This window comes from Cibotium barometz, chromosome 11, assembly GCF_041138505.1.
Source record: "Cibotium barometz isolate CiBa-2024 chromosome 11, ASM4113850v1, whole genome shotgun sequence".
Classification (NCBI taxonomy): Eukaryota; Viridiplantae; Streptophyta; class Polypodiopsida; order Cyatheales; family Cibotiaceae; genus Cibotium; species Cibotium barometz.
Genome location: NC_141056.1, coordinates 14,019,917 through 14,042,173, shown reverse-complemented (window position 1 = coordinate 14,042,173; position 22,257 = coordinate 14,019,917). Strand labels below are relative to the sequence as shown.

The window sequence follows — 22,257 nt, the reverse complement described above, 5'->3', positions numbered from 1 at the left end:
GGACATTCAACAATTTATGTCCAAAGCGATAGAATGTCTTTGACGTACCAAAACTAACCGTAAGGCGGTGCGTCTTCTCAAATGCAGTTATGTTTGCACGCCAAAAAGGCATGGGGGCTTGAACATCCTCAACATACATGTTCATGTGCTTGCTCGCAAGGGCCATGCTCTTGCCTGCTTTCTCGCAACAGCTCCAACCCTGGACACTCATGCTTTCTCACTTGTTTGCCTCTCTCAAGACAGCAGCATTTGGGCACTGGACACTAGCTATCCCGGATGTTATTTTTAGGCATTTTCAAGGCCACATTCTTGGCTAACCTTTTTCTACCCATTTGATTTCCGATTGGCAGCAGCTTTTTGCACATTTATCTTGGTCTGGCTGCCCTTCGGATTCGGGCATCTCGCTTTGTCAGCAGAGTCTACACTGGAGTCGGGTCTTTGATTCCCCTTTGACACTTTCTCAGCCTCGTAAGGCTTATTTTTTGCATCGCTTGGGCATTTGTCTGGTGGATGATGTAGTAGATGACAATGGTTGCACATTCTCTTTTCCACGGGCCCGGACACGGTTTCATCTAAGGATGCATTACCGGCCTATATTGCATACTATCGCCGAGTTGCTACAGCCTTTCCAGCTGGTGCCTTGGTTGTTTTCTCCTCTTCCACTGCTGGATTGGACGTTTGATCGGGGGCTACCAGGTTATTCCACTTTCTCTTTTGCCGATCTGACTACCAAAAAAACCTACCGTCTTCTTCCGCAACCATGGGTTTAGGAGCATGGCAATCGTTTTTGGCATTTGGATAGGCCGCTTGGGTGGTGGAAAACATGTCTTCATCGTATATGGAAAAGTAAGCTTCCCCTCAAGCAGCGGGTCTTTCTGTGGCGATGTCTGGTGGGGGCCCTTCCAGAGGGTGTCCTTCTGGCTGCCCGACGTATTGTCTCCTCTGTTTGCCCTACTTGTTCACATCCGTGCGAGACGGTCCTGCATCCTCTCTAGGCTTGTCCTACCGCTCCAGATTTCCTAGCCGTATGACAACTCTTCTCCATGCCCGGTTTCCTAGCCTTTCCTTTGGCAGGTAGTTTTGGCTTTTTGGTAGATATCCCTCTACCCCCGAGTATGTTCTCTTTTTTTCTTGGTGTCATTATTGGGCCTTATGGAGTTTATACCATGCCCGCAACACTCAGTTCTTTGGGCACACTTCGGTGGATGTCTTTGCCTTTTTCAAATTCTCCTTGCTCTGGTCTCTCCAAGATGCCTACTTTCTTGGAGACCTTTCCACGGCCCAGTTGGAAGTGTTTTATCATTGTTTCTAGTTTTCCGTAGTAGCTGCTCCATGTTGGGGCAATGTTGGAATGCAGTGTAGTTTGATGTTTTTACCTTTGCAATGAGCTTGGATTTCTTGATGCGCTTGTCGGATCATTTCCCGGGCTGTATGACATTGCATTTTGGTCTCCCACCGCAGGATGTGCCACTGCCTTGCAAGAGGCTCTTGCTAGTTAATAATAGTTATCTCAAGCATCAGTGCTTCTAGTTCATGGTACATGGACTCGTTGATCGCCTTGTTTTACATATTTCTGTCGATGTCGATTGGACATGGGATTGTTTTTCCATGGGCATACAGGATTTATCCGAGACTATGGCAAATGCTACATGGGAGGCTTATGAACTCGGGTGGCCAATGCTAAGTCTCAACTACAGCAGCTTACAGATCTTAGCCAGCAACGTGCCCTTTCTGCTGTTGAGCAATCCTACCTTCAATCGGCACATCATTGTTTGGTTGATAATGATAAACGTAAACTTCACAAATGACAAGTACTTTCTCGTCATAAAGCATTGCAGGATAAGGGCTACTCCTCTAAGGCTTCTTTGAGAAGCCTCCACACTTCTTGACGTATGCATTTCCTTCATGGGGTGCAACGGCATGATGGGACTTGGACTGACAACATAAGCAACAGGTTGATGGTGTTGTCCAACACTATTTTGCTGATTTGTTTGCTGCTCTTGGACCCTCCACCTCAGATGAATTTGCAGCACGTGCCATTTACTGATGAGGAGTTCACAGCTTCCTTGGCTCGATTGGGTCGCTCGAAATCCCTAGGATGGGATGGGCTTACAGTTGAGTTCTTTGATGAGTTTTGGGATGATTTGAACCTTGTTTTACTACGCATGATTAATGATGCCTGGCTTTCTAGTGTGGTGCCTCTCTCATGGAAAAAGGGTTTGCTGCGTTTGCGCTCTAAAAAACCGGTGTGAACGTCTGTCGGACTGGTGTCCAATTACTCTGATGCCAGTTGTTTATAAGTTGGTTTCTAAGATGCTGGTTCTCCAGCTGTCCCACATTTTGTATACTAGTTTGCACCTTGTGCCCAGTATGGATTTGTGCCCCGCCGGCAGATTCTTGATAATACTACTAATACTTACACTGGGATAGAGTATGCCAAATATAGTGGTCAAGATGTTCTCATCATGTAGATAGACATTGAGAAAGCTTTTGATACCATTCGATGGGATTTCATTGCAGCTGTTTTCGCCCAGTTGGGCTTTGGTCGTCGCATGCAACATGTGGTGCAATGGCTCTATGCGGATGGCTCTACCCGTTGCCTTTTGACGATGTTCTCTCTTCCTCTTGGACATTGGGCCGCTCGGTCCAGCAAGGGTGTACTATCAGTGCCTTGCTATATGCTATTGCCACTCATCCATTAATGCTATACATGGATGCTTTGGTTTCGGAGCAGCGCTTGCATGGCATTGCTATTCCTAGGGGGATGCCTTTTTCTTGCTTATGGTAAAGCTTTTTAAGGACCCACTGTCTCTATTGCGCCAAGGAAATGTGCCAACCAATCGGGTACCCCAAATGCCTCACCACATGATCAGAGGGAGTAAGAGGGGCGGCCACAAGAAACGATGCCAGTCACGCTCATGCGAAGGCAGGAGTTTTGATTTTGCAAGGTTAACTTTTAACCCTACTGCCAAACCATATAGATCAAGGGCTTCCATAAGTTGCTGAAGATCTGACTGAGAATTGCGCAAGAATCAAAAGGAGTCATCAGTATAAGCCCTGAATGAGCGGGAAGATCGAAAATCTTCTTTTCGACGCTAACTCTCCTACACGAGTTATTGCTTTTTTTTCTCTTACCTCTAAAGTAGCAGCTCTAGCTTTATCTACACGACTAAAATTACTACAAAGCTATGCGTTTAGAGATTGATTCTTACGATCGGAGTTACATACTTCATAATATAGGTCTTACTCATACTAGTAATGGGAAACATGTGAAAGCTTTGGAATACTATTTGGCTCAAGATGAACGCTGGCGGCATGCCTAACATATGCAAGTCGGACGGGAAGCATCCCCTTGGTGTTTCTAGTATAGGAAAATCTCACCGGATGGGGATTGGATGGTAGAAATAACCCATTCCTGATATGGAGGGAATCAGAATTATGACCTTTTTCATTACTCATCATTTCTTCATGGGGTGGTAAAGTTTCCCTTAGATCCTGAGGATAGCTGAGGGTTTGAAGGGAAACTTTCCACTTCGCCACTTCATCTTTCTGACGTGCTCTTGTTTGCTGTTTTTTACTCTCCCCAGCTCGTGCTCTTCGCATTTCTTCTCTGTACAACCCTCTGCGTGTGTGTGTGTGTGTGTGTGTGTGTGTGTGTGTGTGGTGTGTGTGTGTGTGTGTGTGTGTGTAAAGTGAACTTTGCAATCATGGCGGCTGTTTATGAAAGAAAAAGGAATCAAGAAACCAAGAAAAGACATTTCGAAGTCAACAGCTCAGGGGTGCTCCGTAACAATGAAGATTCTCAGTTCATTTATGATGTGTTGCATGATGAGTTTGAACATATTCAAAAAAGCTGGGATAAGCCTGTACCTACTCTCAAATACAAACTCAAGTTGCCTTGTGTGGTCTCACCAATCGGAAAATACTTGCAAAATGCAATCATAGTGTTCTTTTTGAGTAGAATGCCCATAACAAGTGATGTTGCACAATGGCTTCAGTCTTTACTGGGTGGCAATTACATGGAGGGAGTATATTACACAGACAAAGGATTTTATGAAGTGCTGCTCACCGAAAATCAGTATAAGTTGCAGATGCTGGAAAAATCGCCATTGTAATTTGGAAATCAAATGGTGCATATCTGATCGTGGACGCCCACTAAAGATTATCAAGGACTCATCAAACGTAGATGCCCAGTCTAGGTGGAAGTAGTCAACTTCCCCAATTACATGCGAGAGGATTTGCCCGGGCTCGCTGCTTCTCTTGGTATAGTCATATGCCTACCTCGTCCTTCGGGTAATAGAAACAGGTTTTGTATAATGTGGGATACGACTCAACCCACGCCCTCGTTCATTGCAATGAAAGTAGACGAGGTTCATATGGGTGAAGCATACTATGAGTTGAAACGGGGTATATTTGCTGGTTCATGCTACACGTGTGGTAAATTTGGTCATATGGCCACTCAGTATCCCACAGTGTTGCATCCTTCACCGCCTGTTGTGGTCCCACAGTCGACACCAAACGTCAATGTGAAAGGTCAGGCACCTCCCGTCGTCGCAAGTGGGCAAACCAATAAGGCAAAAAAATTAACCTCATCTATTGCAAATGCAAATGTATCATATTCACAAGCTGTGCAAAAAGGCAAAGAAAAGGGAAAAGAAAAGTTGGCAAATGATGGTTGGCAAAAACCTAAAAGACCAGTGTCGCAGCGCAAGAAACTGGGCCTTGGACACTTCCTCCTCGCACACGACTGCGTTAAATTTGCAAAATAATATTGTGGGCAAGAAGTGGGAACAAATGGTGGAGCTACATAGAACTCAGATTGTTATGGAAGTGCAAGAGATGGAATTGCTAATGCAGGCACATGCACTGCAAGAAAATATGTTACATAATCATAATGGCGAACACATGCAAATGGCAGATGCCTGAGCAGGCCATCTATTTTCCTGTACATATTTTTCATGGTAATCCCTCTTAAATACTTTACGTACAATGTCAATGGCCTCTTTGATGTAAATATATGGAGGCGTTTCTGGTGCATGTAAATATGACGAAACCAGATATAATCAAAATGAGTTCGTATGGCACAGTAGGTCACTTTGCTAGTTATGGCATCTTTTATGCAGGCCTAGGTGCCTATTCAAGAGTTGCCTTGTTAGTCAAACATGAGTTACAACCGGTCTTAGCCCATAATGACCTAGATGGTTGCTGGTTGGTGGTTCAATGTCGTATAAATGCTGAGACGCATGAGTTTGCAGTTCTTTCTGTTCCTTTGGAGACGCATTGTGGGAGTTTTGTCTGTCGGTGTATTCTTGGAAAAGAGGCACATTGCTATGGCAAGCTGTCACTGTTGCATCCTACACGATGAGACAGTGCCCCATTTGCTTGGTATTGTGATTTCTCTCGTGCCCTCCTGGACAGACTGTCAAGGCATCTTTGCATGCGATTCCCGGGAGCTCAATTTGGGAAGACATTCTGGCTTTTCACTCGGATTCCACAACGATATACCAACTTTGGGGTATTCTTTGCGTAGACTACTTTTTTCGCACTGTGGACAATATGGCAAAATAGAAATCAGATGCATTATGGACACATTCCTCTTGATCAATCTGCCTACTTCTGACGCTTGTTGAGACGGTCTCTACATGACTGCCAAAACTTGCGACAAATAGACGACCAGCAATATATGGCCTTCTTTGACTGCTTCTAGGCAGTCAAATCCCTAGCCCTATATAGGGGCCTCAGTTGTTTGTGGGTTTTCGGGTTTTCACCTCGCAATGAGGTGTCCCACTGGTAATGTAAGAATTACTAAAAAGAAAAGTGTGTGCGCGCAATTATCTTATTCACTAAACCTCTATCATCATCTCAATTCTAGTATCTAAGGGGGGAAAAGATCTATGCTAATCGCTAGTATCTAAAGGGGAAAAAGGTCTATGACCTTATTAAAATTAAAAAATAAATAAATTATATGCACTCCATGTTCAACCCTTAACGTATTGAGTGCTTTGGCAGCTGAAGCAAGTGGAAAGGGTATGAAGGAACATCTCCAAGAAGTGAGGGCACAGATTCTTTCAGAGTAAATACTTCACCTCTTTTACCCATGTCTTGTATGCATGCATATATGTATGTATGTATATGTATATTTTCATGAGCTGCAATGGTTTGATCTTCCAGCCTCTTGGGTAGGGTGGGTTGTGTTGAGCTAAACTACTCAGGCAAGAGCCCATTAGCACATGTTTTATATTGAAATGGGGTGTATACATTGTCTGCTTCTGCACTAATGAAAGTCATAGTCATACTAATCTAATGCCTTGATCCAGGGAACGCTCAGCTATGCGAGCAGAGATCCTTGCACGCAAGGAAAGGCAAAGGCTTGCTCGTCGTGGTCGACAGTTAGCTCTAGAAGAGTGGACATTACGAGAGGTAGAGCTCCTCCAAGAGCTTGACAGGTAACTTCAAAGGTTTTCCACCTTGACTTTCCACCTTGACACTTAACATAAGACATGGATCTTTTGAGTTACTGGCGACGGGGATTCATGATGGATGGACCTTTGCACAACTCTGGTGTTGCTCTTGCAGAGAGAAAGCAGCTGAGATGGAGCGGGATATTGAACGACACAGAACTCTGGAGAGAGAGCGTGCTAAAACTAGAGAGTTGAGGCACAGTTTGGAACTCGAGGCTGAGAAGCGAACCCAGGTATTCTGCTCAAGCTTTTGCACTCCTGGATCTATTTGTAAACTGCGATAGTTACCTGTTTGCCACTTTGCAGTTCCATGTTACCCCAGCACCATGCCATGTGTTGTTGTGATGGGTGTGACCATGCCAGGTGGTGTTCTGTAGCGAGGGCCTACCATGGCACTGATCAATGCTTCTCATCCTGCAGTTGTGGAGACTTTCATGTGCCTTAAAAACTTTCCTTTGATTCTCTTTTTCTGCCAAGAAAGTTTCTGAGAAGATGCAAAACAACAAGATTGATAAACAAACAGTATCTACTGGTCCAGCTTACCACCTCCTTTCTGACACACTGTCGGCCATGACATATGGGCACCCCTAGTTAATTGAGTGGATTGTCTAATAAAGCCGGTCTTGAAATTTTTTAGCCGGTGAGTGCATGATAGAAGCAGTACACATGCCCATGTACGCACATACGAATGTATGTACTTCTGTGCACGCCACACACGCATACATGCATACACACACAGATAGATGCATACCTATACATATGTACATGCATGCGTGCGTGCATACACATGCACAAAGATTCATAATGCACACATGCATACATACACATACACACTAACACACATTATATATACACGCGAGCATGCATGCATACATCCGTGTACACGATACCTACCAACATATGCATGCATACATACATACATCATAGTTGCATACAACAGAAACAGCAACAGAAACGGATGTACCATTGCAAATGGAAATGGCTCCAAAGCGGGAAATGGCAGCAGCTAGAAACGACATGGGAAACGGAAGGTGAAAATCAAAGAGGGGAAATCAGATAAATATAAGCTAATTGGAAACGCAGAAAATGGGAAAGACATCGGAGAAAAGAGGGGGACAATCCAGGGCAAATGAAAAATTTGGGGTATCATGGTGAATAGTGAGTCAATTCGGAGGAAATAAAAAAGCAGGAGGAAATTGGGTCTATTTGGGAAAAAAAAACAAAAATTGAGACAGAGATGAGAGAATTGGGTTTTTTTTTTTTTGGGGCGGGAGAGGGGGGGGGGGGGGGGGATGATCAAGTATTGGGAGGAAAGCTAGAATTGGGTGTTTCAATTCTTGTGGATTTTGAAGTCGGGCGCATCCATTTCATGCAATAGCTGCAATGTTTGGGACAGATAGGATAAAAATGGGGTGTTTTATCATTCCTAATCCTTGGAGTTGAATCCAGCTGATAGAGGACAGGTAGCCTGTTTCCCACAAGTGCGCATGGGCATGTGCTGTTTCTACCCCAAGTATAACATGAAATGGCTGTTGTGCTACTGATGCCATTTCCATGCCATTTTGCCCAAAATGTTTGGAAACACCGTTTTGCTGTTTCTAGGATCTGCAACGGTCGTTTCTTGTTGCAACTATGACATACATACATATGTACATATGCATGCATGTGCGTGTGCTTGTGGAGAGAAAGAAAGAAAATTATATTAACATCTTCAAAGGACCCAAACGGTCTATGAGACCAAACAATAGTAGAATATCTCCATGAGATTACTGAGTCATGGAAAAACTGGAAAAACACTAGTTACATATGCTAAAAACACGTGTCAATGAATACTATATCGGTGGCCATGTGGCTGATATAAAGTGTCGCTGCATATAATGGGGTCATCCAATGATACTATTCACCCCCACAAAAGAGCGTAAGGCAGTGATGGTATCTCATTCCTGTGATTGAAATGCACAAACCTCAGTGTTTTTTCTAGGGTGAAAATTGGGAGACCAGAAAATCTGGCTATGTCCTTGGACAAGCTTCTCGCAGCGTGTGGCCTTACCTGTGGTGCTCTTGTATTTTTTGAACATCTAGTCGCCAGCTATAAGGTCACACTGAAGTCCTCCCGACCAATCGTCTCTCTCTCTCTCTCTCTCTCTCTATATATATATATATATATATATATATATATATATACATATTATATATAGATAGATATATATATATCTATACATATTATATATATATATATATATATATATATATATATATATATATATATATATATATATATATATTATGTGTGTGTAGCCCAAACCCACACTAAAGTGCACTATCCCAAAGACTCTAATCCTTTCCAAAGTAAAGTGATTCTCTTCTTTTCGGGTCGGGTGCCCTCTGCAGAGGATGTTGGGCATTGGTTAAACATGATACTTGTAGGTTTACATGTGAAAGCTGTCTACTGTGCAGCCCGTGGTTTTTATAAAGTGGTGCCCAAGCAGCCTGATTTCAAGCAACAGTTATTTCAAATGTCGTCAGCAGATGGTCCATGTGCTACCATGGACGCCTACTACTGACTATCAAGTGCTCGTGTGGCATCATTGTCTGGTTTGGGTGGAAGTTGTTGGCTTCCCTGTTATTTTCTGTGATGCTCTTCCGTACGTGGCGCGAAGTCTTGGGACAGTTAGCTGCGCCCCCCCCCCCCCCCCCCCCACCCCCCCCCATGCCATGGGTAATCATAATAAATTTTCTGTTTTGTGGGACACGAATAAATGAATCCTTGAATTGATTCGTATGGAAGTAGATGATGTGCTTATGGGAGAAAAATGTTTTGAGCTTAAATGGGGCGCATTTGCAGGAGCTTGTTTCTGCTGTCACAAATTTGGAAACTTTGCTGATGACTATCCTACCCTCAAATTACACTTGCCTGCTGATTCCGTGCTGCCAGCAGCTTTGGTCAATGATAATGCCCCTCCATCTAAGATTGGTAAAAAGGACCTAGGATTGGTATACAGGCTAGAGGAAAAGGGATTGTGCAGTCCCAATTAGCACCCCAACAAGCTCACCAAGTAACAGTGCAGAAGAACATGGCTTCTAAGGACAAAGCTGCAATAGATGTGCACAGAGCTGCTTTTGATAAGGACGGCTGGCAAACCCCTAATACTAGAAAGATTATACAGCCACATCAACTGCAACTCTGTCATTGGTCTAATCTCTCCTCTAGGCAAACTCATGCTTCATCTTCTGGTATTGCATCTACCTCGGTAGAGATAGATGCTGGCATCTCTGGTCTCATGTTGTGAAAGGTGGCATTTGGTCTTTGTGGGGTGATATAGACATGATGGTTACTTAACTATCTACTTCCTCCTATTGATGATGATGAATGCACTCATAAAATGCGTATCATACAATGTATAGGGTTTGTGTTCCTCTAATAAATGGAGACTTGTTTGGGATTATGTACATAAGATAAGATGTAACGTGATATCATGTTTTTTCAAGAGCATAACCGGCATGAATTTGTTGGCAAGACAGGTTTCTTTGATGGTTACTATGTATACTATGCTGGCTTGAGTTCTTTTTCCGGTGTTTGTGTGCTGATCAAGCATATTTTACAGCTTGCAGTGGTTTATAATGACCCTGATGACAAACTGATTATTTTATAGTGCATGCTCAATGGGGAGCTCTATGAGTTTGACTCTATATATGCCGCTATAGTTTGAGCCTGCTGAACTCTTTTGTGGCATTTTACGAGTCGGTATCCTTGGTTATCGAATACTCTTATTTGTGGGGATTTTAATAACTCCCCTTCTCCTCAAGACAATACTCGGGGTCATTCACATATGCTTGCTTTTGAGAGAGTGGCCTAGAGAAATGTAATGGGTGATCTTGGATTGAGAGATTTATGGTCAGGCACTTCTCCTGATAAGAGAGGTTTTACTTTGCACCATAATGCACATTCGGATTATTGTACAAGATTGGATTGTTGGACCTCTTGCATACAGATCATGTTGACACTTTTCCGTGTTGTATGTGGATTGATTACTCTTTGAACCTTTTTGATCATGCACCGGTTTGGTTGGGTTTGTAGTTTGATATGCTTCTTGATGAGGCTTCCTTACCCACTAAATGGCTTCTATTGGTGAACAATTCCTCTCTTGCATGCACTGTTTTAGGATATGACTATTGATATCATTGACCATTACAAGCTGAAATGTATGAGAACATAGACATTGCATGGTATCATTTTGCTGCCCATATGCAAACAGTTAATCATTGAATATGGCAAATGGTATTTGGGGGAAGAAAGACAACGCATATATCTGCTGAAGAATATGCTGCAATTTTTGGAGGAGACCAGTCATACTTGCATGCTATCCCAAGAAGAGGAGGATCATTTTGTCTATGCAAAGCATGCATTGGCTCTCAATGACTATCGGAAATTGCAGAAATGGCAAGTTAGATCATGCCAAAAACCCCTTTGGGATAAGGGTGGTCATCGAAAGCTTGTTTCAAAAGCTTGCATGTTTCGAGACAAAAACAATGTATATATAGAGTGATGAAAGAGGATGGCGATTGGACACAAGACATACACTAGCTAGAGCATGAATGTGTTATGCATTTTCAGCATGTTTTTGCAACACCGCCCTAGATGACTCCTAATATTCGTAGGGCTTGGTAGGAGCTTTTGTCTCATGTTTCCAACATTGTAGATATGGATGAAGCGGTTGATTTGTAGTCCATGTTTTCAGCTATGGAATTGAATAGGGCAGTAAAGGCGCTTGGTAAATGGAAGACTCTAGGATGAGATGGATTGACTATGGAGTTCTTTTTGCAGTTTTGGTCTATGCTTAAAGAGTCACTTTTGCTTATGATCAATGAGGCTTGGAATTCAGGCATCATGCCTTGTGCTTGATAGGAAGGGCTGATAAGACTGGTGCCAAAAAAGGATTTGTGTCAAAAACTTTTTGATTGGCGCCCTATTACCTCGATGTCAATGATTTATAAATTGATCACTAAGATGATCACTAATCGCCTAAAAAAGATCTTGAAGAGGGGTATCCATCTAGCGCAATATGGTTTTGTGCCTTGTAGACAAATAACAGATAACATTACTAATGTCTATGTTGGCATATACAAAATATACCAAGCAGGATGTGATCTTATTGCAGGTAGATATTGCTAAGGCATACAGTCCAATGGGATTACATTGCAAAAGTCATGGCAAAGTTGGGCTTCGGTCCAAAAATGTAGATTATAAATTATTGGGTGTATTGAGATAGCACTACCAGATGCATTTTATGAAAAGGCTTATCTTCAATGGGTTTTGGGTAGATCTGTTTGACAAGGCTGCCCTCTCAGTGCCTTGCTCTATGCTATTGCTACATCCATTCTTGACATATATGGATAAGCTCACTGGGGCTAACAAATTACATGGGCTTCGTCTCCGTGATGGTCGGTAGTTGGTTGCTCAGGCATATGCTGATGACTCTTTGTTCTTTCCTCATAATATGCAATTGGATGTGTAGTGTCTCATGAACGCCTTGCATATTTTTGGAATGGTAGCAAGTCTTTTTGTCAATTTTAAAAAATCAAAACTATTCTCCCTTAGCCAAGCTCAAGGCACAACATTTTATGGCTTGGGCAAATCATATCGCCTACACGACATGTCAGACATTTGGGATATCCTATGGGATGGAATCTTTCACTTCATGATGTTACAGATTGGGTGTTGCAAAAACGTATGATTAAATTGGAATATTGGAAACTCTCTACCTGGCCACTTAATGTCAGATTCAGAATAGTTCAATCGATTTTGATGGCTTACATTCAGTTTTTTCTCCCTCTTCTAGCATGGTCTAAAAACCAAATCTCTTGTTTTATGACAAAAAGCATTGAGATCTTTTAGCAAAATTCTCATTTTAAGAAGGCCTTGCATCTCCTTAAGTATGAGTTCATATGCTCGCCAAAAATGCATGGAGGGCTTAACATTTTGAATATCCATTATCATGTTCTGGCACGCAAAACCACTCTACTTCTAACTTTTCTCAATATTGGGCTTTGTGGACAGTATTCCGTAAGGATTGCACGCTATCACTACTTTCGTCAATCCTCGCGTCAGTCTTTGTTTGACAGCATCAGATCGAAGATGGCTAGTTGGCTTCATTTTTTCAGTGTTTATAACTTATGTGGCTGTTCTTCAAGAAGTTTGCCTCATTTTTGAGGACTTCTTTCTTTGTATAGTGTGAAGCAATAGAACATAGCTTTTTACCCCAAAAAAAAGAGTGTGTGTGTGTGTCTGCGCGTGCGTGCATGCATATATATAATTTGGCCGATCGTTTTCTCCAAAAAAACTTGAGTAGATCCTTTTGTTGTATCAAGTTGAGTGCCTATGGGCCCTCTCCTTCTCCTTCTCCTTTTCCTCTTCCTCTCCTTCCATCCCCTCTTCTTCTCCCTCCTCCCTTCTTCCACTTCCTCTCGGTTACCCCTTTTTCATAGTCTTAGTCTCCTCCTCCTCCTCTTCCTCTTTTCTTTTCACCTCTTCTTCTCCATCACTTTTTCTTCCTAATCTCAATTACCTATCTTATTCATCTTCCAATCCCATAATAAAAAATCCCAAATTCTACAATGCCTTGCCACAACAAAAATGATAATACTTGGAATGTGTGAGGTGACACCATATTCTACTGGTTATTGAAGAGATACACCACCATCTTCAATGGACATCCCTCACTCCGCCAGATCATGGAGTCCGCAGACCAGCGCAGATTTGGCCAGTTCTTGCTAGAGACACAACGCCAAAGAGAGAGACTGCTACGGACTCATACCACAGGGAGAGGTGGGCGACAGCTTCAGCTCACTGATTTCTTCCAGAGATCTATCCCAGTGCCTATCCTAACACAGGAGGGGGTTACACTTTAGCGGGTTGCGGACCTCCGAGCCAGACGGAGACCAAGAGCACCAGGCTACCAGACTCCCAAACTACATCAAAGGGAGATCACAGAGATACGGGCTCAACATCAGCACCATATCCAGGAGCGGCTAGCCCACATACACTCACACCCGGAGATCATGCTCCGAGGTATTTTTGCCTCGCCATCGCCTATGTATCACATATTACACCCCCATTATGGTACTGGTTGGAGCTAGACAGATCTGCATTGCATTCTTGTATACCCTGCGCATATAGGTTGCATACTGAGCCTCTAGCAGTAGTGCTCCATCCATCACACCCCCCTACTAGCTCAGTACTTTCATAGTTTATTTCATGTTCATTTTGTCCTTTTTTTTCTAGACATCTAGAAGACATTGACAGTTGTACATTGATTTGTCTCATAGGTTGAGTTCGGCCTCTAGTAGACGTTAATACAGCTTTCTTTCTCTCTTTCTTTCACACATTGGTTCTCACAGCATGGCCTAGACATGGATCATCTACCACCATTCCAGTATGACAGGGATGCACCACATATCCATCTCTCTCATAGTGAGAGGAACAGAGTATTGAGACAGGATCTATGGCAGCTCTATACACGAGAGACATGGATATCGCCTCCACAGCCTCTTCCACTGAAGATGCTATACTACAGAGATCACTTCATGAGTATCACTGATGATGGATTTATAGAGAGGCCTAGATCCATGGAGGGCTTTTTACCACGGCTCCCGAGTGGCTATTGGTCAGCTCAGAGTTTCATCACACCGATTGGAGATTGAGACTGGCAGAGCAGCACGGATCCCCCGAGAGGAGAGGGTATGCAGATTGTGCAGAGAGGAGGTGGAGAATGAGGAGCATTATGTATGCAGATGCAGAGCATATACAGCCATCAGAGAGAGATATCCCATTTTATTCAGAGAGCTACATTCCCTACGCCAGATCTTTGAGGGAGCAGACCAGCGCATACTGGGGAGATACATTCTAGACATACAGCGCCACAGAGAGACATTATTATAGGCTCAGACAGCTCCAGAGGGGGGCGACAGACACAGATTACTACATTTTTTCAGAGATCCATCCCCCCCCCCCAGCCCCTACACGGCAGGGAATTACTCTCCAGAGAGCAGAGACACTTAGAGCCCGCAGGAGACAGAGGACACCTGGCTTTCAAACACCACGCCTATACCAGAGAGAGATGACAGAGATCAGAGCTCAGTTTCACAGAGAGGGTACGGAGCGACTGGCTCGCTTCAGAGCACACCCAGGCATGTTCTTCAGGGAGCTGTGGACACCCCCTTCACTGATGTATACCATTTTATACCCCCAGTATGGTACAAGATGGAGCTAGCTAGGTTGCATATCATGATTGTATACTCCATGCATATAGCTTTGCATTCTCCTAGTAGTAGAGCTCCATCCCCTGCACACCCAGATTCAGCTTTTTTTGTTCAGTACTTTTTCATTTTGTTGAGATGACAGAGGATACGCCATACAGGTACTCCGATTTGTCTCATAGGCCGAGTTCGGTCTTTTGGAAGACGTTAATAAAATCTCTCTCTCTCTCTCTCTCTCTCTCTCTCTCTCTCTCTCTCTCTCTCTGGCCGCCTGTTCTTTCTCTCTCTTCGCTGGTTCGCCTACGTTCTTTCTCTCTCCCGCTTCACCCTGTTCCGCATCCCTCCCGCTGGCCGTCCGTTCTCTCTCTCTCTCTCTCTCTTCGCTGGTTCGCCTACGTTCTTTCTCTCTCCCGCTTCACTCTGTTCCGCATCCCTCCCGCTGCCCGCCTGTTCTTTCTCTCTCTTCGCTGGTTCGCCTACGTTCTTTCACGTTCTTTCTCTCTCCCGCTTCACTCTGTTCCGCATCCCTCCCGCTCTTTCTCTCTCCCGCTTCACTCTGTTCCGCATCCCTCCCGCTGCCCGCCTGTTCTTTCTCTCTCTTCGCTGGTTCGCCTACGTTCTTTCTCTCTCCCGCTTCACTCTGTTCCGCATCCCTCCCGCTGGCCGCCCGTTCTCTCTCTCTCTCTCTCTTCGTTGGTTTGCCTCCCTGTTCCCACCCACCCTTCCTCAGGCCCCCAAGGCAGCAACATAACTCTCTCTCTCTCTGCTGAATCTCCTCTCTTTCCCTTTCCCCCTGCATGACTTGACCCCCCCCCCTCCCCTGTTGCTGCTGTTTCGTACTGCTGTCATGGATTAATTTTCAGTCCATTGGCTGTGGGAAGTTCTGCAAAAAGTCATGGCCAAGACCGGGTTTAAAGAGGAGCTCGTGAAGGTGGAGGACAAGCTCGGCACAATTATCAAAGAAAACAAGAAGATGGTCGACTCTTCCGTTACCGCAATCATAAACCGCCTCTCCAAACTCGAGAAGGGATTTGACAAAATCCAAGAGCTCGAAGAGAGATCTTCCAAGCAAAAGGCTGAGATTTCAGCCTTAAGGGAGGAACTAGTGGAGGCCAAACGGCATGCTAAAAGTCAAGCGGCTGAAATCTCAGCCCTCAAAAAGGAGTTGGAAGCCACTTCATAAAGCAAGCTTGAGGATGGAGAATTTCAGCCCTCCTTGATTGAAGAGCTGAATACCATCAAGGAACAAATGAGGATCATTCGAGAGGAGGAGGAGCAACATAAAGAGAAGACATCTTCATGGGTGGAGGTGATCACAAAGACACAAAAGAAGATGGACGAGGCCGAGAAATGGATCGAGGTCGCCAAGAAAGGGAAAGGTAAAGAATCGCCACCCATCCCCACTCCCACCATCATCAACATGACCCTTGAAGAGGAGCAAAGGAGGAAGACCCGGGCCTTACATGTACGAGTGTCCGGTCTAAAAGACCGTGATGATGCGGAAGGGGAAACCAAGGAGCTCTTCTCTATGATGGGCATTGAAGCCACGCACACAAAGGCATGGAGAGTGGGAAAGAAGAGGGAAGGTAGTGGCGAATCTTCTTCTAAGGAGAGAGCACTTATCATTCGTTTCCCCTCCATGGAAGCGAAGAAGGACTTCTTGAAGAGACGTCCTACACTCAAGCAAACGGGAATATTTCTTGGAGATGACCTCACACTCTCGTAACTTGCCCACATGAAAGAAGTAATGCCCGAGATAAGGGCAGCCCGAGAGAAAGGGAAAGTGGCCTTCTATAGAGATGGTAGAGTGGTGATTATGGAGAGGCGCTCTTCATGACGGCGCGAGACCTATGGGACTACACTCAAAGTTGCTACTTGGAATTGTAATGGATCTCTACGCCTTGATGTAGGGGCTTTTGAGGATAGTTTCATTGGGAGGGACATCATCTTCTACTGTGAGATGCATCATGATGGCTTCTGGACAGTCCATGCCACATGTTAGTGGATACCGATGGGAGACAGCTTGTAGACAGGAGACTCGTTCAGAGCATAGAGGACGGGGCTCTGGAGGAGTGGCAGTATTGTTTAGAGAGGAGCTACAGCCACTGATACATATAGTCCGCAGAGATGAGCAGGCTAGGTACATGTGGGTTAGACTGAGGGCAGAGACCGGCAGATATCTCTACATTGCTATATGCTATTTTGCTCCTAGTACATCAGTGTATGCATCACCTAGCGGGCAGTCTCCCTTTTCTATTTTGGATGATGACATTTGGGAGTTCTCCAGGGATGGTGACATCATTCTCTTGGGGGACTTCAATGCCAGGACCGCCCATAACCAGACAGTATTTTATGATACCTCAGAGGAGATGTTGAGGGAGCTTGATGTTAGGGATATGGGCCTATCTAGACTCTCACAGGATGAGGAACATACAGTGTATGGGCGGTATTTGATAGACATGGGGACTGCACATCCTGAATGGCCTACAGAGATTCCCGACATCGGGCGGTTTCACTAGCTTTCCACATCGGCATGGTGCTAGTATAGTGGACTATGTTATGGCTCAGCCCAGTCTCATTCCCTCTTTTCAGGATTTTATGTTAGGCACTAGGCCGGTTGGAATAGCAGTGGACCATGCTATCTTGTCCTTCACTCTCACATTTCAGTTCAGCACCGCTCCATTGGGACAGGTCTCCACACACACTCGTTATACCTTTACGAGGGAGACTGACACCGTACACACGGATGAGATATACAGACGCCTATGTGCCGAGGAGCCGGGACGGCCATTAGATGAGCTCACTCAGATATTGATAGAGACGCTTCATGCTGCAGCATCAGAGGCATATCCCCATAGTCAACCTACACAGAGACGATCTGGGAACATGCCCCAGAACAGTTGGTATGATGAGGAGTGCAGAGAGATGAGGATCAGATTACAGAGAGAGGTGCTCATGGGTGTTACCACTCACAGACAGTCACGGATTACCTTCCGGCACCTAGTGCGACAGAAGAAGAGGGCTTATCTTGCTCAGTTAGAGAGGGATTTGTACCAGTTGTTTATGAGTCAGGACTCAGGCGAGGCATGGAGACTATTCCATGAGCATTCACCATCACCAGCCATTACTTCCACAGAGATTTGGGGTGAGTATGCAGCATCCCTGTACACAGCACCAGGACAGCCGCCCCTGCCAGCCCCATCGGAGCCATGCCCAGAGACGTGTGCTTTCTTTATTGCTGAGATGGTAAGGAAAGCTATTGACAGGATGAGGACTGGGAGAGCATATGATCATGATGGTTTGGTAGCAGAGCACTTTATTCATGCCAGAGATATGCTTGCAGAGCTTATTGCTATGATGTTTAACCGAGCCATGTGTGAGGGTTTTCCTGAGACTTGGAATATGTCCACGATTGTGCCTATCTTCAAGTCAGGGGATCCTATGCTTCCTGGTAATTATCGTACCATCATGATTGGTCACACATTGGCTAGATTATATGCATCTATTCTTGAGCAGGAGTTGAGTAGATGGGCAGAGAGAGAGGGCATACGTGCATCAGGGCAGGCAGGGTTCAGGAGAGGTTTCTCCACTCTTGACCATATCTTGACACTCAGAGCTATTATTGAGGAGGGCAGATTATATGGCAGGAGGATTTATTGTTGCTTTGTGGATTTCCGCAAAGCTTTTGACACAGTACCGAGAGCCAGACTGATGCGCAGACTACAGGAGATGGGAGTGCCCACAGAGCTGATTTGGGGAATCATGGCTTTATACAGGACAGTTGTGGGGCAGGTACGTACTACCCAGGGTATATCTCAGATGGTTCACTCCACTATTGGGGTGAAACAGGGCTGCCCTCTTTCCCCCACCTTATTTGGGATGTATGTGGATGAGGTTTCGGACTATGTAGAGCGGGAGGGTGACAGAGGAGCACAGCTAGCAGGGACATGGATTCCGCTGTTATTGTATGCTGATGATATTGTGCTGATCTCAGATTCTCCAGAGGGGATGCAGCGTCATTTGGATGCATTGCACATGTTTGCAGAGGACAGTGGATTGTCTGTTAACCTTGGTAAAACCAAGGTGATGGTGTTTAACACCACAGCACAGTGGGTTAGGAGATCAATGCCCACCTTTACATATGGTCAGGAGACGGTGGAGTATAGAGATGCATATACTTACCTTGGTGTGGTTTTTAGTGGCCCACTATTTTCCTTGAGGAGAGCAGCGGAGACCAGATTGACCAGAGCTTATGCAGCATTGGGAAGACTAGAGAGGATGTGTTCGCAGGTTCAGTTTCAGGAACCTCGAACAAAGCTCTGGCTCTTTGACACTTTGGTCACTTCAGCCATGCTGTATGGAGTGGAGATATGGGGACCCTCAGTGGATCACCACAGCCGAGCTGGTAGCACTGATGGATGGAGACGTATGGAGAGGTCCTTGGTTTCTATGATTTCCCGGATGATTAGGGCCAAGGCCTCCGTACCACATGATATTATCCGTGCAGAGATGGCTGCCCCCCCATTGGTAGTAGAGGCACTCACTCGATCAGTCTCCTTTATACATAGCACTTGGGCTCTCCCTAGAGACAGATATGCTCGCTTAGCCCTGGAGTCTTCACGACAGTTGGTATCACAGGGAGACGGATCATGTTGGTATGCACAGATGACAGCTTGGTTCCAACTGCATGGCTTTAGTATGGACAGGCTACCTCCATTTCAGTACTCCCTGGATGCACCCTCCCTCTCTCTCACACGGGCAGAGATTACCAGACTTATCAGGCAAGACTTGACTCAGCTGGACACTAGGAGGACATGGATACAGCCGACACACGAGCTTGGTACGAAGATGGCTTTCTATAGAGATCATCTTCTCCAGCTCACGGAGGATGGGTTTGTGATTAGACCCAGCTACATGGATACTCATCTTTCTCATGGGGTACGGTGTGCTATTGGTCAGATGCGCACATCCTCACACCAGCTAGAGATTGAGACTGGCAGATTCAGAGGAGTACCAGCTGAGGCCAGGATTTGTCAGTTGTGCCAGATGGAGCCAGAGACAGAGTTACATTACATATGTCACTGTCCAGTATATTATGAGATACGAGACCGTTTTCACTGCCTGTTCAGAGAGGGCTTTGGACCAGTTTCTAGAGTCATGAGATACCAGGATCAGAGATGCCTCGGATTGTACTTGCTGGAGCTGCGTAGACATAGAGAGGGTCTCCTGAGAGGGAGGGGATCAGAGAGGGAGAGACACCTACAGAGGCAGATTACAGACTTCTTTCGACCAGAGATTGAGCAGTCAGGTCAGCAGGCATTGCAGCTAGCCCCAGAGTACAGCCGCACCAGAGGTACACTGATTGATCGGGCTATAGAGCTGGGGCGGTCCAGGCGCCCCAAGATGAGAGGCCCATCTCGACACCGGCGGAGACTACAACAGAGGATCAGGACCATACTAGCACGGCATGGGAGACGTCCAGTCAGAGTACTCACCATGGAGGACATTGAGGATATCCGCCATCGACCGATGAGAGACATCTTTGGATAGTGATGTGTATGATGCTTACCTTTGTTGCTGGAGTTTTCCTCCCATATGTTATCCATTAGGAGCTCCTGGTATCTCATGACTCTATATATGTATATATTTGTGTATATATGTGTATATTTGTGTATATATTTGTGTATATATGTATATATTTGTGTATATATGTATATATTTGTGTATATATGTGTATATATATGTATGTGTGTATATATGTGACCAAAGTGTCAAAGAGCCAGAGCTTTGTTCGAGGTTCCTGAAACTGAACCTGCGAACACATCCTCTCTAGTCTTCCCAATGCTGCATAAGCTCTGGTCAATCTGGTCTCCGCTGCTCTCCTCTCTAGTGGGCTTTGGACCAGTTTCTAGAGTCATGAGATACCAGGATCAGAGATGCCAATACGTACAAATATATGCCAATATGTATATATGTGTATGAGGAAAAATATATATGTATATATGTATATATTTGTGTATATATGTATATATTTGTGTATATATGTGTATATATGTGTATATATGTGTGTGTGTGTATATATGTATATATTTGTGTATATATGTGTATATATATGTATGTGTGTACATGTGTGTGTGTGTGTGTGTGTGTGTGTGTGTGTGTGTGTGTCTGTGCTCATACATATATATCTACATGTATATATATATATATGTATGTATATATATAGAATCATAGAATTATATAATATAGATTTTTCAAAACCTATGGATTTTTTAGTGAGGGACGAAACCTTTCGAAGAAAACTTTCAAAACCTCGAAACGTTTCTTGTGACTATATATGTGTGTGTGTGAGATCATTACCCGTTCTGTATGACGTTGCATTTTGGTCTCCCACCACAAGATGTGCCACTGCCTTGCAAGAGGCTGTTGCTGGTTAATAATAGTTATCTCAAGCATCAGTGCTTCCAGTTCATGGTACATGGACTCATTGATCGCCTTGTTTTGCGTGTTTCTGTCGATCTTGATTGGGCATGGGATCGTTTTTCCATGGGGATGCAGGATGTTATCCGAGACTATGGCAAATGCTACGTCGGAGGCTTACGAACTCGGGTGGCCAATGCTAAGTCTCAACTACAGCAGCTTACAGATCTTAGCCAGCAACATGCCCTTTCTACTGCTGAGCAATCATGCCTTCAATCCGCACATCATTGCTTGGCTGACAATGATAAACATAAACTCCACAAATGGCAAGTCTGTTCTCGTCGTAAAGCATTGCGGGATAAGGGTTGCTCCTCTAAGGCTTTTTTCAAAAGCCTCCACAATTCCCGGCATATGCATTCCCTTCATTGGGTACAACGGCATGATCGGACTTGGACTGACAATAAGCAGTAGCTTGATGGTGTTGTCCAACACTATTTTGCTGATTTGGTTGCTTGCATGGCATTGCTATTCTTGGGGGGGGGGGGGGTGGCGATGCCTTTTGTTAGCCAGGCTTATGTTGATGACTCCTTTTTCTTTTTCTTTTTGCGCAATTCTCAACCAGATCTTCAGCAGCTTATGCAAGCCCTTGATCTGTATGGTTTGGCGGCTGGGTTAAAAGTTAACTTTGCAAAATCAAAACTCCTGCCTTTGCATGAGCGTGACTGGCATCGTTTCTTGTGGCCGGGCCTTTTGCTCCCTCCTGATCATGTGGTGCGGCATTTGGGGTATCCCATTGGTTGGCACATTTCCTTGGCACAGGAGAGACAGCGGGTGCTTCAAAAGATTTACCATAAGCTAAACTACTGGAAACTTTCCACTTGGCCTCTTCATGTTTGCCTTCGGATTGTCCAGTCCATCATTATGGCTTATGTGCAATTTCATCTTCCACTCATTCCTTGGTCCTCTTTGAACATTCAGCAGTTTATGTCCAGAGCGATAGAATGTCTTTGGCGTACCAGACTTGATCGTAAGGCGGTGCCTCTTCTCAAATGGAGTTATGTTTGCACGCCAAAGATGCATGGGGGCTTGAACATCCTCAACATACATGTTCATGTGCTTG

At 44.8% G+C, this 22,257-nt stretch overlaps 1 protein-coding gene across 10 annotated transcripts in view; it reads left to right on the top strand.

Moving 5' to 3' along the window:
- Positions 1-22,257, top strand: part of LOC147633792 (uncharacterized) — a 145,849-nt gene that overhangs the window by 107,987 nt on the left and 15,605 nt on the right. For all 10 annotated transcript variants that reach the window (XR_015266926.1, XR_015266928.1, XR_015266929.1 and 7 more), the window contains exons 22-24: positions 6,010-6,073; positions 6,318-6,446; positions 6,577-6,694. Coding sequence is in view for 6 of the 10 variants with exons in the window: in XM_086804841.1 (XP_086660967.1) it covers positions 6,010-6,073; positions 6,318-6,446; positions 6,577-6,694 (311 nt within the window). In the remaining 4 variants the exon portion in view is untranslated. The remainder of the gene's footprint in view (positions 1-6,009; positions 6,074-6,317; positions 6,447-6,576; positions 6,695-22,257) is intronic.